General features: G+C 45.2%; 1 protein-coding gene across 5 annotated transcripts in view; it reads left to right on the top strand.

Moving 5' to 3' along the window:
- The window catches only part of LOC131739428 (NACHT, LRR and PYD domains-containing protein 3-like), a 110,195-nt gene that overhangs the window by 83,592 nt on the left and 10,794 nt on the right, over positions 1-15,809 (top strand). For all 5 annotated transcript variants that reach the window (XM_059033397.1, XM_059033395.1, XM_059033394.1 and 2 more), the window contains one exon: positions 8,274-8,444. In XM_059033397.1, coding sequence (XP_058889380.1) covers positions 8,274-8,444 — 171 coding nt within the window. The remainder of the gene's footprint in view (positions 1-8,273; positions 8,445-15,809) is intronic.

Here is a 15,809-nt window from a genome sequence, read left to right on the forward strand (position 1 = left end):
AGAGTGTACAAACGAGGAGGCTGTGTGGTCCAGTGGTTAAAGAAAAGGGCTTGTAACCAGGAGGTTCCCGGTTCAAATCCCACCTCAGCCACTAACTCATTGTGTGACCCTGAGCAAGTCACTTAACCTCCTTGTGCTCCGTCTTTCGGGTGAGACGTAATTGTAAGTGACTCTGCAGCTGATGCATAGCTCACACACCCTAGTCTCTGTAAGTCGCCTTGGATAAAGGCGTCTGCTAAATAAACAAATAATAATAATAACCTGCAAACACGTGTATCTTATATTGCATTCAAACTTCTTTCCATGTTATCCAACAAACGGCACTTTTAGAAATAAAGATGGGGGGGCCGTACCGCGACAGGGTCTCCCACGAGTTACCCCGAGCCGCCTGCTGTCCTCTTCACTGGGTATGAACTCTGCATATGCCCAAGTCTAAGCTATCATGCTGTGGTCATTACAGCATGTGTAAGTATTTATCATGCGTTGTAGTTATGTGTCTCTTGTGTTTCAAGCTACAAAAATAATCTTAAGACATGCATGTTTCTCCAACAGGTATGCAATGGAATAGCCTACTAAATGATTTCACTGGGTAATTAAGTAAAGGTTGTTTTTTTTTTTTTGTAATAACGAGAAAAAAATAATCTTTAGTTTTTTGTTTTTTTTGTATTTATTTCTTTTAGGTGGCAGCAGTACGCTTCCGTACAAAAAACGATTTACATTAAAAATAAATAATTGAAATAAACCTCCCTATTTGTTTTGTACTAGTCAGTATTCTTACAGCAGCAGCATTCTGCACCAGCTGCACTATTCAGATTATTTTATTATTGTTGTTTGTTAGAATTAAACAAATGAGAGAATAAAAAATGAATGCTGAATTTCAAAGAATCTAAGAAGACACAAACACGGGACCTAAACCATGGAGTTGAACACACCTCGGTTCTGAAATAAATGGCCTCTTAATTTTCCACAAGACTGAGCTGGTTAGAATATGGATACACTGGGTAGAGGATTTGATGTGTAACAGAGGGTCTTTTTTATATATACAGTCACCTCCAAAATTATTGGCACCCTTTATGAAGATGAGCAAAAAAGACTATAAAATAAATAATACCAGTACTGAGCTATATTGTAATTTTCCAACATGTGGAATATATTTGACTTTATTAATGATTCAATGGAATCAATCAAAATTACACATTTCTCAAATTATGAATTTATTTTTAAAAAAAAAAGTGTCACAATTATTGGCACCCTTGTTTTCAGTACTTTGTGCACCCTCCCCTTGCAAGGATAACGGCACTGAGTCTTTTTCTATAATGTTTAATGAGATTTGAGAACACATTGGGAGGGATCTTAGACCATTCCTCCATACAGAATCTTTCCAGATCCTTGATATCCTTCGGTCTGCGCTTATGGACTGCCCTCTTCAATTGAAACCACAGGTTTTCAATGGCGTTCAAGTCCAGAGACTGAGTTGGCCATTGCAAAATGTTGATTTTGTGGTCAATTAACCATTTCTTTGTGGATTTTGATGTGTGCTTGGGGTCATTGTCTTGCTGGAAGATCCACTTGCAGCCAAGTTTCAGCCTCCTGGCAGAGGCAACCAGGTTTTTGGCTAAAATGTCCTGGTACTGGGTAGAGTTCATGATGCCGTTGACCTTAACAAGGGCCCCAGGACCAGTGGAAGCAAAACAGCCCCATAACATCAAAGATCCACCACCATATTTTACAGTAGGTATGAGGTTCTTTTCTGCACACTCATCCTTTCGACGCCAAACCCGCCTTATAAGAATCTTTAGGGGTGCCAATAATTCTGACACCTATCTTTTTGAGAAAAAATTTTATTACTTGTTAATGAAAAACTTATTCTCTGAGCAATTCTCAGTGCCTATAGAAAGTCTACACCCTCTTGAACTTTTTTCACATTTTGTTGTCAGTGCCTCAGAGTTTCATACACCACATTGTTAAGGGGAAAAAGGTTCTTATTGAGAAAAAAATTATATATATTAAAAATACAAAACTGAAAGATCATAATAGGATAATTATGATTTGATTAGAGGAGAAACCTCAAAATGGAGCGAGGTAACCAGTGGTGTACCACAGGGATCAGTATTAGGTCCTCTGCTATTCCTAATCTACATCAATGATTTAGATTCTGGTATAGTAAGCAAACTTGTTAAATTTGAAAACAACACAAAAAATAGGAGGAGTGGCAAACACTGTTGTAGCAGCAAAGGTCATTCAAAATGATCTAGACAGCATTCAGAACTGAGCAGACACATGGCAAATGACATTTAATAGAGAAAAGTGTAAAGTACTGCACGCAGGCAATAAAAATGTGCATTATAAATATCATATGGGAGATACTGAAATTGAAGAAGGAATCTATGAAAAAGACCTAGGAGTTTATGTTGACTCGGAAATGTCTTCATCTAGACGATGTGGGGAAGCTATAAAAAAAGGCCAACAAGATGCTTGGATATATTGTGAGAACTGCTGAATTTAAATCAAGGGAAGTAATGTTCCCAGCAGTGTGGAGTAGTGGTTAGGGCTCTGGACTCTTGACCGGAGGGTTGTGGGTTCAATCCCTGGTGGGGGACACTGCTGCTGTACCCTTGAGCAAGGTACTTTACCTAGATTGCTCCAGTAAAAACCCAACTATATAAATGGGTAATTGTATGTAAAAATAATGTGTAAAAAAGAATGTAATTGTATGAAAAATAATGTGATATCTTGTAACAATTGTAAGTCGCCCTGGATAAGGGCGTCTGCTAAGAAATAAATAATAATGTTAAAACTTTACAATGCATTAGTAAGACTTCACCTAGAATATTGTGTTCAGTTCTGGTCACCTTGTTACAAAAAGAATATTGCTGCTCTAGAAAGAGTGCAAAGAAGAGCGACCAGAATTATCCCGGGTTTAAAAGGCATGTCGTATGCAGACAGGCTAAAAGAATTGAATCTATTCAGTCTTGAACAAAGAAGACTACACAGTGATCTGATTCAAGCATTCAAAATACTAAAAGGTATAGACAATGTTGACCCAGGGGACTTTTTTGACCTGAAAAAAGAAACAAGGACCAGGGGTCACAAATGAAGATTAGATAAAGGGGCATTCAGAACAGAAAATAGGAGGCACTTTTTTACACAGAGAATTGTGAGGGTCTGGAACCAACTCCCCAGTAATGTTGTTGAAGCTGACACCCTGGGATCCTTCAAGAAGCTGCTTGATGAGATTCTGGGATCAATAAGCTACTAACAAGCAAACGAACAAGATGGGCTGAATGATCTCCTCTTGTTTGTAAACTTTCTTACGTTCTTATATAAGTCTCCACCCCCCTGAGTTAATACTTGGTGGAAGCACCTTTGGCAGCAGTTACAGCTGTGAGTCTGTTGGGATAGGTCTCTACCAACTTTGCACACCTAGATTTGGCAATATTTGATCATTCTTCTTTACAAAACTTTTCAAGCTCTGTCAAGTTCCTTGGGGAGCGTTGATGGACAGCAATCTTCAAATCATGCCTCAAATTTTTGATTGGATTTAGGTCAGGGCTCTGACTCGGCCACTCAAGGGCATTTACCTTTTTGCTCCTTAGCCACTCCAGTGTAGCTTTGGCTGTGTGCTTTGGGTCGTTGTCATGCTGAAAGGTGAACTTCCGTCCCAGTTTCAGCTTTCTTGCAGAGGGCAGCAGGTTTTCCTCAAGGACTTCTCTGTACTTTGCTCCATTCATTTTCCCTTCTATCCTGACAAGTGCCCCAGTCCCTGCCGATGAGAAGCATCCCCATAACATGATGCTGCCACCACCATGCTTCACAGTAGGGATGCTGTTCTTTGGGTGATGCGCTGTGTTAGGTTTGCGCCAAACATAACACTTTGCATTTAGGCCAAAAAGTTCAATTTTAGTTTCGTCAGACCACAAAACTTTTTACCACATGGCTACAGAATCTCCTGAGTGTTTTTTTGCATACTTCAAACGGGATTCAAGGTGGGCTTTCTTGAGTAATGGCTTCCTTCTTGCCACCCTACCATACAGGCCAGATTTATGGAGTGCTTCGGATATTGTTGTCACATGCACACTTTGACCAGTCTTGGACATAAAATCCTGTAGCTCTTGCAAAGTTGCCATTGGCCTCTTGGTAGCCTGTCTGATCAGTCTCCTTCTTGCTCGGTCATCCAGTTTGGAGGGACGGCCTGATCTAGGCAGGGTCTTGGTGGTGCCATACGCCTTCCACTTCTTAATAATCGTCTTGACCGTGCTCCAAGGGATATTCCAGGCCTTTGATATTTTTTTATACCCATCCCATGATCTGTACCTTTCAACAACTTTGTCCCGGAGTTCTTTTGAAAGCTCCTTGGTGCTCATGGTTGAGTCTTTGCTTTGAAATGCACGACCAACCTACAGGAACTGCTGAATTTATCCTGAAATCATGTGAATCACTACAATTTAACACAGGTGGTGGCCACTTAACTTGGTGTGTGATTTTGAAGACGATTGGTTACACCTGAGCTAATTTAGGATTGCTATTACAAGGGGGTTGGACACTTACCCAACCAAGCTATTTCAGTTTTTATTTAATTAATTTTCTGCAAATTTATTGTGAGGTAGGATGCGTAGATAAAAAAAAAACTATTTTAATGCATTTTAATTCCAGTCTGTAAGGCAACAAAAAAGTGAACATTTTGAAAGGGGGTGTAGACTTTCTATAGGCACTGTGTGTGTATATATATATATATATATATATATATATATATATATATATATATATATATATATATATACAGTGCCGTGAAAAAGTATTTGCCCCGTCTGATTTTCTGCATTTTTGCATATTTTTGACACTGAATGTTATCAGCTCGTCAACCAAAACCTAATATTAGATCAATGGGACCCTGAGTGAACAAATAACGCAAAAATTTGATACATATTTAATTTATTATTTATTTATTTACTTCTTAGCAGACGCCCTTATCCAGGGCGACTTACAATTGTTACAAGATATCACATTATTTTTACATACAATACCCATTTATACAGTTGGGTTTTTACTGGAGCAATCTAGGTAAAGTACCTTGCTCAAGGGTACAGCAGCAGTGTCCTCCACCGGGGATTGAACCCACGACCCTCCGGTCAAGAGTCCAGAGCCCTAACCACTACGCCACACTACTGCCATGGGTGTTGCATAACTTTCTTTAATAAATTTATTTATTAAAGAAAGTTATGCAACACCCAATGCCCCCTTAGACTCAATAACTGGTTACGCCACCTTTAGCAGCAATAACTGCAACCAAACGCTTCCTGTAGTTATTGATTAGTCTCTCACAGCACCGTGGAGGAATTTTGGCCCACTCCTCCATGCAGAACTGCTTCAACTCAGTGACATTTGTGGGTTTTTGAGCATGAACTGCTCGTTTCAGGTCCTGCCACAACATCTTAATGGGGTTTAGGTCTGGACTTTGACTAGGCCATTCCAAAACTTTAAATGTCTTGTTCTTCAACCATTCTGATGTAGACTTGCTTGTGTGTTTCGGATCATTGTCTTGCTGCATAACCCAGCTGCGCTTCAGCTTCAGCTCATGGACGGATGGCCTGACATTCTCCTGTAGAATTCTCTGATACAGAGCAGAATTCATGGTTCCTTCAATGATGGCAAGGCGTCCAGGTCCTGATGCAGCAAAGCATCCCCAAACCATGACACTACCACCATTGGTATGAGGTTCTTACTGTGGAATGCAGTGTTTGGTTTTCGCCAGACATAACAGGGCCCATGTTGGCGAAAAAGTTCCACTTTTGACTCATCTGTCCATAGAACATTGTTCCAGAACTCTTGAGGATCATCCAGGTGCTTTTTGGCAAACTTGTGATGAGCATTCATGTTCTTCTTAGTGAATCCCATTTTTGCCCTGTGTATTTCTGATGGTGGAGTCATGAACACTGACCTTAGCCGAGGCGAGAGAGGCCTGCGGATCCCTGGATGTTGTTCTGGGGTTCTTTGTGACTTCCTGGACGATTTTACGCCTTGCTCTTGGAGAGATTTTGGCAGGACGGCCACTCCTGGGAAGATTCAATACTGTCCCAAACTTTCTCCATTTGTACAATATGGCTCTGACTGTGGTTCAGTGGAGCCCCAGAGCCTTAGAAATGGCTTTGTAACGCTTTCCAGACTGATAAGCATCAACAACTTTTTTCCGGAGGTCTTCAGGAATTTCTTTTGTTCGTGGCATGATGTGCCTCTAGAACCTGTGTTCTGACAACTTCACTCTGATGGTAAGGGCCAAAGTTAGTCAGATTTATATTGGGCAGGGCTGGCCCAAATCAGGCCTGGTTGTTAACCAAAGTACTCAAACAGCTGACCCTAATTATCCCTTTAATTAGGTTGAGTTAACTAGGGGGGCAATAACTTTTTCAGACCTGAAGATTGCATGTTTGATTACCTTGCACACCAAACAAATGAAAGAAGCACCAAACTTTGGTGTCATTTTTTCTCTCAGACTCCCTCTATATACTACTACAACCCACAAAAAAATCTGACCAAATACAATGTGAAAAATGTGCAAAAATGCAGAAAATCAGACAGGGGGCAAATACTTTTTCACTGCACTGTGTGTGTGTGTGTGTATATATATATATATATATATATATATATATATATATATATATATATATATATATATATATATATATATAATAGCTGTACTAAATACTTGTGAACAGGCTAATTTGGTTTGTAGGGTTATGTATGGAGGTAGATAAGGGTTATGTTTGGAGGTAGATAAGGGTTATGTATGGAGGTAGATAAGGGTTATGTACGGAGGTAGATAAGGGTTATGTATGGAGGTAGATAAGGGTTATATGTGGAGGTAGATAAGGGTTATGTGTGGAGGTAGATAAGGGTTATGTATGGAGGTTGATAAGGGTTATGTACGGAGGTAGATAAGGGTTATGTACGGAGGTTGATAAGGGTTATGTACGGAGGTAGATAAGGGTTATGTATGGAGGTAGATAAGGGTTATGTACGGAGGTAGATAAGGGTTATGTACGGAGGTAGATAAGGGTTATGTATGGAGGAGATAAGGGTTATGTATGGAGGTAGATAAGGGTTATGTATGGAGGTAGATAAGGGTTATGTTTTTAGGTAGATAAGGGTTATGTGTGGAGGTAGATAAGGGTTATGTATGGAGGAGATAAGGGTTATGTATGGAGGTAGATAAGGGTTATGTACGGAGGTAGATAAGGGTTATGTACGGAGGTAGATAAGGGTTATGTTTTTAGGTAGATAAGGGTTATGTGTGGAGGTAGATAAGGGTTATGTATGGAGGAGATAAGGGTTATGTATGGAGGTGGATAAGGGTTATGTATGGAGGTAGATAAGGGTTATGTACGGAGGTAGATAAGGGTTATGTTTGGAGGTAGATAAGGATTATGTATGGAGGTAGATAAGGGTTATGTACGGAGGTAGATAAGGGTTATGTATGGGGTAGATAAGGGTTATGTATGGAGGTAGATAAGGGTTATGTATGAAGTTAGATAAAGCTTTAGTTCCATGCCGCTCTAAAGAAACAATCAGTCCGCAGTGATAAAAGTTAATTCCATTCTAGTTGAACTCGACTGCGAATTTACAAATCAATTGGTATGAAAGTCCAATTAAATAACAATAAAAAAGCTATGCATTGATAATCAATATACAGTGTCCCACAAGTCAGGTATCATTGGCAATATCATGTATTATACTGATTAGGATGTCCTCTGTTAAATCAGGCAGACACACCCTGTTGACTATTGTTACCACACATCAAATTGAATTCTTCTTTGCATAAAGACATTTCATTCCTGACAGAGAGCGAGAGAGAGAACCAATATCATGCCTTTGATGCCAGACTTATGGGACAAACTGTATGTCTATAACAATGATCATTCATTTTAGGTTTTAGCACAGTGGCACAGTTAAGCACAATGTTATATTACTGGACAAGCATGCCAGTATTTATGCCTAAGACATGGGACCGTTTGTATGACAAATGGAGTGTTAAGAAATGTTGTGAATTGTGTTATAAATTAGAAGTCAAAAGACATCAATAGTGAAGCATTTGGAGGCATGCTTTAGTGATAACAATTTAAATGCTGGGTCTGTGGTCATACTTCCAGTCAGAAGAATAGCTTCTTATAGAGCCAGATATTCCACTTCAAACAGCCATGTATTTGCATGTTTTGAATTTTAAGTAATGTCACAGGAAATGTTTGTCACAGCTGATTCTCTCTCTGTCTTCTTCATAGGTTGACTGACGCACACCTCACAGACAGATGTGTTGAGTCTCTCTCCTCTGGTCTTGATGCTTTAATCAGCTCATTGAAATATCTAGACCTGAGCAATAACTCCTTCACAGACAGCTCTGTCCCCAGCTTCATCCACATCATGCTGAAGTGTGCCAACCTGACGGATTTCAAGTGAGTATTTGTACTACTGTTTATCATTCAGAGCTTTGCTTGTAGAACAAGGTGTGCCAGTAACACAGACAATGAAATATGAAACCCCTGTGATATCCTTTCAAAAGTTTAACCCGGTAATGTTGCAGTTTCCGCATTACCATAGTTATGCATATACCAGAGTTTGTTATAGTCTGACATGTTTTTCAGTATGATTTACCATACCTGGGATTTACATCACTTTCCTGTGCTTTACATTATTTTCACTATACCTTTATAACAACCAGCTTTAGCAGAAACGCCAACCTGCTGGAATGGTTACCTCACTGAACCAAGTGCATCAAAACATTTCATAAAGGAGGAAAGGCAGGTCAATAGCACGAAAGCACGCAGGTTACCTCCCTGAACCAAGTGCATCAAAACATTTCATAAAGGAGGAAAGGCAGGTCAATAGCACGAAAGCACGCGGGATCCGTTTCAGTTGTAATTACTGAAAAAATTATAAAGGGAGATACATCAATCATTTAAACCAGACAATACATTTACTGATTCTTCACATGCAAACAAACACACAAAAGGTATGTCCAAACAGACAAGGAGCGCTTCAGTCCCGATCAAAATAAACATAGAAATTCAGCCAGTAACGCCAAGTCCCGAACAGATTGAAAACACAGAAGAAACAAAACCTCTGCTTCAAAACAAAGTAACAAATAAAAAAAATTAAAATAAATTGCAATCTCAGCACTCCTGGGCACCCGCTTGCTTGTAGATCCTTGATCACAAGGCGAGTGAGAAACGATCTCAGCACTCCTGGCCACCTGCTTGTTTGTAGATCCTTGATCCCGAGGCAAGTGAGAAATGATCTCACCACTCCTGGGCACCCGCTTGCTTGTAGATCCTTGATCCCGAGGCCAGTGAGAAACGATCTCACCACTCCTGGGCACCCGCTTGCTTGTAGATCCTTGATCCTGAGGCGAGTGAGAAACGATCTGTGTATGGGGGTAGTTAAGGGTTATGTATGGAGATAGATAAGGGTTATGTATGGAGGTAGATAAGGGTTACAGTGACTATAGAAAGTCTACACCCCCTTGAACTTTTTTCACATTTTGTTGCAGATTTTTTTCCACTTATCTACACACCATACTCCACACTGTTAAGGGGAAAAAAGTTTTATTGAGAAAAAGATGATATATTAAAAATACAAAACAGAAAAATCATAATTGGATAAGTCTCCACCCCCCTGAGTTAATACTTTTTGGAAGCACCTTTGGCAGCAATTACAGCTGTGAGTCTGTTGGGATAGGTCTCTACCAACTTTGCACACCTAGATTTGGCAATATTTGGCCATTCTTTACAAAACTGTTCAAGCTCTGTCAAGTTCCTTGGGGAGCATTGGTGGACAGCTCCATTCATTTTCCCTTCTTTCCTGACAAGTGCCCCAGTCCCTGCCGATGAGAAACATCCTGTGGAAGGGTGAGGGTATTCACTGACACGGGAGACAGAAGATTTTATTTGGAAACACCGCACAGGTGCCCAGATTTATTTATTTTTCTTATTAATTGTTTTATTTACTTTATCCCGCAGAGGGCACTGTTGTCCGTGGTCTGGATACTGCCGACAGTAAACCAGGACCACGGGGTTACCAACACAGGTATCCAACTCCGTGCACCTTCAAGTGCTCAAAAGTAATAATGAAAACAGAAGGCGAAAGAAAAAGGGAAAATAAAACACAGTAATAAAACTACAAACAAAAGTGCTGCTTATGCAGTGCCCCTACTGCCGCTAAGCCGGTCAGCACGGGTCTCCGTCCTACACTCCGCTGTGCTTATACACTGGGGTTGGCCAGGGTTCCCCATATATCTATACACGTCCCCTCGGGTAGGTAATTATTTCTTTTATTTTGTAAATTATTTTTCCAGAAGGCTGTCCCCTCAGTCGGGCTCGCCTGCTCCTTATTTCACGCCGGCCTCTTCTGCCAGCGACACTGTACTTCCCCCAACACGGCCACCCGAGCGCATAAGCAAGCCAGTTCTTATGGGCCGAGCAGTCTCCCAAGGCCCGCCCCTCAGCCACTCAGAGAGAGGGAAAGCACACACACACTCTTCCCCACCTCTCCGTGTCATCGCCATGGCCGACAGGCGGATCCCACGAGACTGCTGCCCTCTACCTGCAGTAATACGGATGTGCCAGACAGTCAGTCCAGATCTCCCCTGTTACACATCCTCCCCCACAGAATGGCACCACCGGTCCATTCGAAAATCCTACAACCCAATGCCTTCCTGAGAGAAAAAGTCTGCGTTTTGATGCAGTTTCCCTGCTCGGTGGACTACCCTGAAGGCATAGGGCTGCAGGGCCAAGTACCACCGCGTGATTCTGGCATTGTTATCCTTCATCCGGTGAAGCCATGCTAAGGGGGCATGATCCGTAATCAGGGTGAAGTGTCGCCCCAGGAGGTAGTACCGGAGTGACTCGACTGCCCATTTTACTGCGAGACACTCCTTCTCGATGGTACTATAGTTCTTTTCACGGGGAAGGAGCTTCCTGCTGATGTACAGTACCGGGTGCTCGCTTCCCCGCACCTCCTGAGACAACACTGCCCCGAGACCTGTCTCTGACGCATCCGTCTGCAGGGTGAACCTCCTACTAAAATCAGGACTGCATAGCACTGGCTTGCTACACAGCCTTCGCTTCAAAGCGAGAAAGGCTCTCTGGCACGGCTCCGTCCACTGAACCGTATTTGGGGCAGCCTTCCTGGTGAGGTCTGTCAAAGGAGCAGCGAGCGTGGCGAAGCTCGGGATGAACTTCCTGTAATAGCCCGCTAGTCCCAAGAAAGAGCGCACCTGGGTTTTGGTTGTAGGGACCGGCCAGTCAGCCAAGGCTTTCACCTTAGCAATCAGCGGTCTGATCTGGCCGCTCCCTACTCGATACCCCAAATACTCCGACTCACTCTTCCCAATGGCACATTTCTTTGGGTTAGCAGTGAGCCCAGCCTCCCGCAAGGATTGCAATACCACCGCTACCTTACAGAGATGACTCGGCCAATCCTCACTGTGGATAACCACGTCATCTATGTAAGCAGCGGCGTACTGCTGATGGGGCCGCAAAATGCGATCCATCATCCGCTGGAAAGTGGCTGGTGCTCCGTGCAACCCAAAGGGCATGGTCCTAAATTGGTACAACCCGAAGGGAGTCGAAAACGCCGTCCTCTCTCTGGACTCTGGGGTCAGGGGTATCTGCCAGTACCCCTTCGTTAAATCCAGTGTCGTCATAAAATGAGCCGTGCCCAGACGCTCCAGCAACTCATCTACCCGGGGCATGGGATAAGCGTCAAACTTCGATTTTTCATTAACTCGCCTGAAGTCAATGCAAAATCGAGTTGACCCGTCCGGCTTATCCACTAAAACAATTGGACTATTCCTGTCACTTTGGGACTCCTCTATTACACCCAGTCTGAGCATCTCGTCAATCTCCGTCTTTACTACCTGCCTTTTGCGCTCAGGTATGCGGTACGGCCTCTGGCGAACTAGCGCCCCCGGCTCAGTCTCAATGTGATGGTGGGCTACTCGAGTCTGCCCTGGGACGGGAGAAAACACATCAGGAAATTCCGCCACCAGCGCCCACGCCTGACATTTCTGTGTTGGTGTCAGATTTTCTGCAATCTGTACCGACCCTGTTTTCGCCAACACAGAAAGATCAGGTCCCAGGTCGGTGACGTCATCTGCTTGCGCCGCTAACAAAGCCTCCTGCTGTAACCAAGGCTTCAGCAGGTTTACATGGTAAATGTGCTTTTCTCTCCGTCGCTCCGGCTGGCAGATCTCATAGTCCACCGTCCCAACCCGGCGTGTAACCTCAAACGGTCCTTGCCACTTCGCCAGAAGTTTGGACTCAGAGCTGGGTAACAACAGAAGCACCTTATCCCCCGGCTGAAACGTGCGCAACCGGGCCCCCCTGTTATATTGGGTCTCCTGTCTGTGCTGAGCCTGCTGCAAATTGTCATAGGCCCATTTTCCCACAGACTCAAGACGTTTGCGCAGATCCAACACATACCGGACAGTATTGGTCGAATTGTCCTGCTGCTCCTCCCACATCTCTCTGACCAGATCAAGCACACCCCGGGGTCTCCGACCATACAGCAACTCGAATGGCGAAAAACCCGTGGAAGCCTGGGGTACCTCTCTGATAGCAAAGAGAAGGGGCGGAATCAGCTGGTCCCAGTAGCGCACGTCACTGTTTACAAATCTGCGCAACATGTTTTTGAGGGTCTTATTAAAACGCTCCACAAGACCATCGGTCTGAGGGTGAAAAACCGAGGTCCTAATGGTCTTAATCCCCAAAAGTTTACATGTTCCGCGGACTAGCCGGGACATAAAGTTGGTGCCTTGGTCGGTCAGTATTTCCTTGGGGATCCCCACCCGGGAGAAAACCTTCACGAGCTTGTTGGCAACAGATTTAGCAGACGCAGATCGGAGGGGAATGGCCTCTGGATAACGCGTAGCATAATCCAAAATGACCAATAGGTGTGTGTATCCCGCCACACTCCTTTCTAACGGTCCCACTATATCTACTCCAATACGCTCAAACTGAGCTTCCACTAGGGGCAATGGCACCAGTGGAGCTCGCGGGACGGCTCTAGGGCTAGCTTTCTGACACTCCCCACAGCGTTCGCAAAAACGTCTGACGTCACCATCCAGCCCCAGCCAATAGAACCGTGTCACGAGCTTCGCTTTAGTCTTGTCCCGTCCCAAATGACCAGACGGGAATAGCGTGAGCAAGCTGCAACAAATCCTCCTTAAAGGGCTGAGGAATGAGCAACTGGTGATGCATTTCCCCCGTCTGGGGTAATTTTTCAACACGGTACAAAAGGTCTCGATCAATTTCAAAGTGAGGGTACGTGGCGGTGCGTCTGGGCTCGACCACACGACCATTAACCACCGCTGCTTGATCAAAGAGCCTGCTCAGCATGTCGTCACGCCCTTGGCTTCCAACTCGGGATCAGGTCGGTCCTGAGTGGAGGCAGCAGAGCCAGACCCCTGCGCTGACTCCGTGGCCTCCCTCCCAGTCTCTTCACCAATCGCCCCCACCTGATACTTCTCGGACTCCCTCCATTGCCAGCCCTCATTCTTAGCGGCCCGGCGTTCCCGTTTAGTTTTGCGGGGTCTAAATCTGTGGCAATAGCAATCCGGGTCACGAAAGGGAAAGATCTCGCCAATTACTTCCTCTTTCTTAGCCAATAAGGAGGACGGGGCCGTCACAGCAGCCAACCAATTTTTAAACTGCTCGCAGTCCCGTCCCAGAACTACCGGTACCGGCAATCGAGGACACAAACCCAATTGCACTCGCGTCACCTGCTGGCCAATTTTCAGATTGACATACATTTTGGGATAAGTGCGCACATCCCCATGAATACATTTTATATGCACCTGTCCCGTTATTTGCTTATGCCCCGGTGAGATTAAGCTCTCTTGTATCAGGGACTGACTACACGCTGAATCTAAGAGAGCCTGGGTTTGTATATCATCCACTGACACAGGAATCACAAAACCCGTCTGCTGGAGTGACTGATGGAAAGGAACAGTCTTACCTGGTCGAATGACGTCACATCCCATAGCGGGGCAATCCCGGTCGATGTGGCTCACCTCCCAGCTTGTTCCACACATCAGTGAACTGGTTTCTCGACAGGAAGCTTCAGCAGGAGGTCGAAACACAGGACCCATCAAAGGGGATCGACGGTAGGGTGGCCGCGCGAGACCCCGGTCCAACACCGCAGCAGCCCGTGGGTGACCCCACTCTGCCCCAGTTCTCGGGCCGGGATCTCCCACCGCCACACTCTGTCCAAAGACCTTGCTACCCCTCCCCCCCAGTCCCTTCGCCCTCCCTGGGGCCAGTAGAGGGGGTGATGCCGGTGTAGCGCGGTTTCCAGGCAGCTTAGCGGGCGTTGGTTCCGCTGCCTGGTACTGCTCTGCCAGTTGGATCGCCAACTCTAGGGTGGCGGGTGCCTGCCGTTGCACCCACACCCGCTGTTCCGGGGGCAAGCACTGCAGGAACCGCTCGACCACTACCTCCACCAGCCTGGCAGTGGTGGTGACTCCCGGGTTCAACCATCCCCGGGCGTAATCCTGCAACCGGTGCGCAATGACCCTGGGGTGTTCCCCCGCAGAAAAGCTCTCCTCCCGGAATCTGCGGCGGTAGCCCTCTGGAGTAGCACCCACGCGGTTGAGGATGGCAGTTTTTAACGTGGGGTACTCCATCCTTGCCACCGGATCCAGGGTGCTCGCCGCCGCCTGTGCCTCCCCTGTCAACTGGGGCAGGAGGTAGCTAGCCTAATGCTCTCGGGCCCATCCGGCAGAAATCGCCATCCCCTCGAACACCTCCAGGTAAGCGTCCGGCCGATCCTCTGCCGTCATTTTTGTTGGCCGCTGTAGCATTGGGTCGGGCGCAGCAGCTCGTACACTCCCCTGCCCTATGTCCGTCAGGGTTTGGCGCAGGAGGTCCATTATTGCGGCGAATTGCTGCGGGTCCATTCTGACTCCCTTGGCTATTGCACTGCTTGAATTGGGCATTGCCAGTGAATCCCACTTCTAAAACCACGTGTGGAAGGGTGAGGGTATTCACTGACACGGGAGACAGAAGATTTTATTTGGAAACACCGCACAGGTGCCCAGATTTATTTATTTTTCTTATTAATAGTTTTATTTACTTTAGTCCGCAGAGGGCGCTGTTGTCCGTGGTCTGGATACTGCCGACAGTAAACCAGGACCACGGGGTTACCAACACAGGTATCCAACTCCGTGCACCTTCAAGTGCTCAAAAGTAATAATGAAAACAGAAGGCGAAAGAAAAAGGGAAAATAAAACACAGTAATAAAACTACAAACAAAAGTGCTGCTTATGCAGTGCCCCCACTGCCGCTAAGCCGGTCAGCACGGGTCTCCGTCCTACACTCCGCTGTGCTTATACACTGGGGTTGGCCAGGGTTCCCCGTATATCTATACACGTCCCCTCGGGTAGGTAATTATTTCTTTTATTTTGTAAATTATTTTTACAGAAGGCTGTCCCCTCAGTCGGGCTCGCCTGCTCCTTATTTCACGCCGGCCTCTTCTGCCAGCGACACTGTACTTCCCCCAACACGGCCACCTGAGCGCATAACCAAGCCAGTTCTTATGGGCCGAGCAGTCTCCCAAGGCCCGCCCCTCAGCCACTCAGAGAGAGGGAAAGCACACACACACTCTTCCCCACCTCTCCGTGTCATCGCCATGGCCGACAGGCGGATCCCACGAGACTGCTGCCCTCTACCTGCAGTAATACGGATGTGTCAGACAGTCAGTCCAGATCTCCCCTGTTACACATCCCCATAACATGATGCTGCCACCATCATGCTTCACAGTAG

The sequence above is a fragment of the Acipenser ruthenus genome, chromosome 11, assembly GCF_902713425.1.
Source record: "Acipenser ruthenus chromosome 11, fAciRut3.2 maternal haplotype, whole genome shotgun sequence".
Taxonomy (NCBI): Eukaryota; Metazoa; Chordata; class Actinopteri; order Acipenseriformes; family Acipenseridae; genus Acipenser; species Acipenser ruthenus.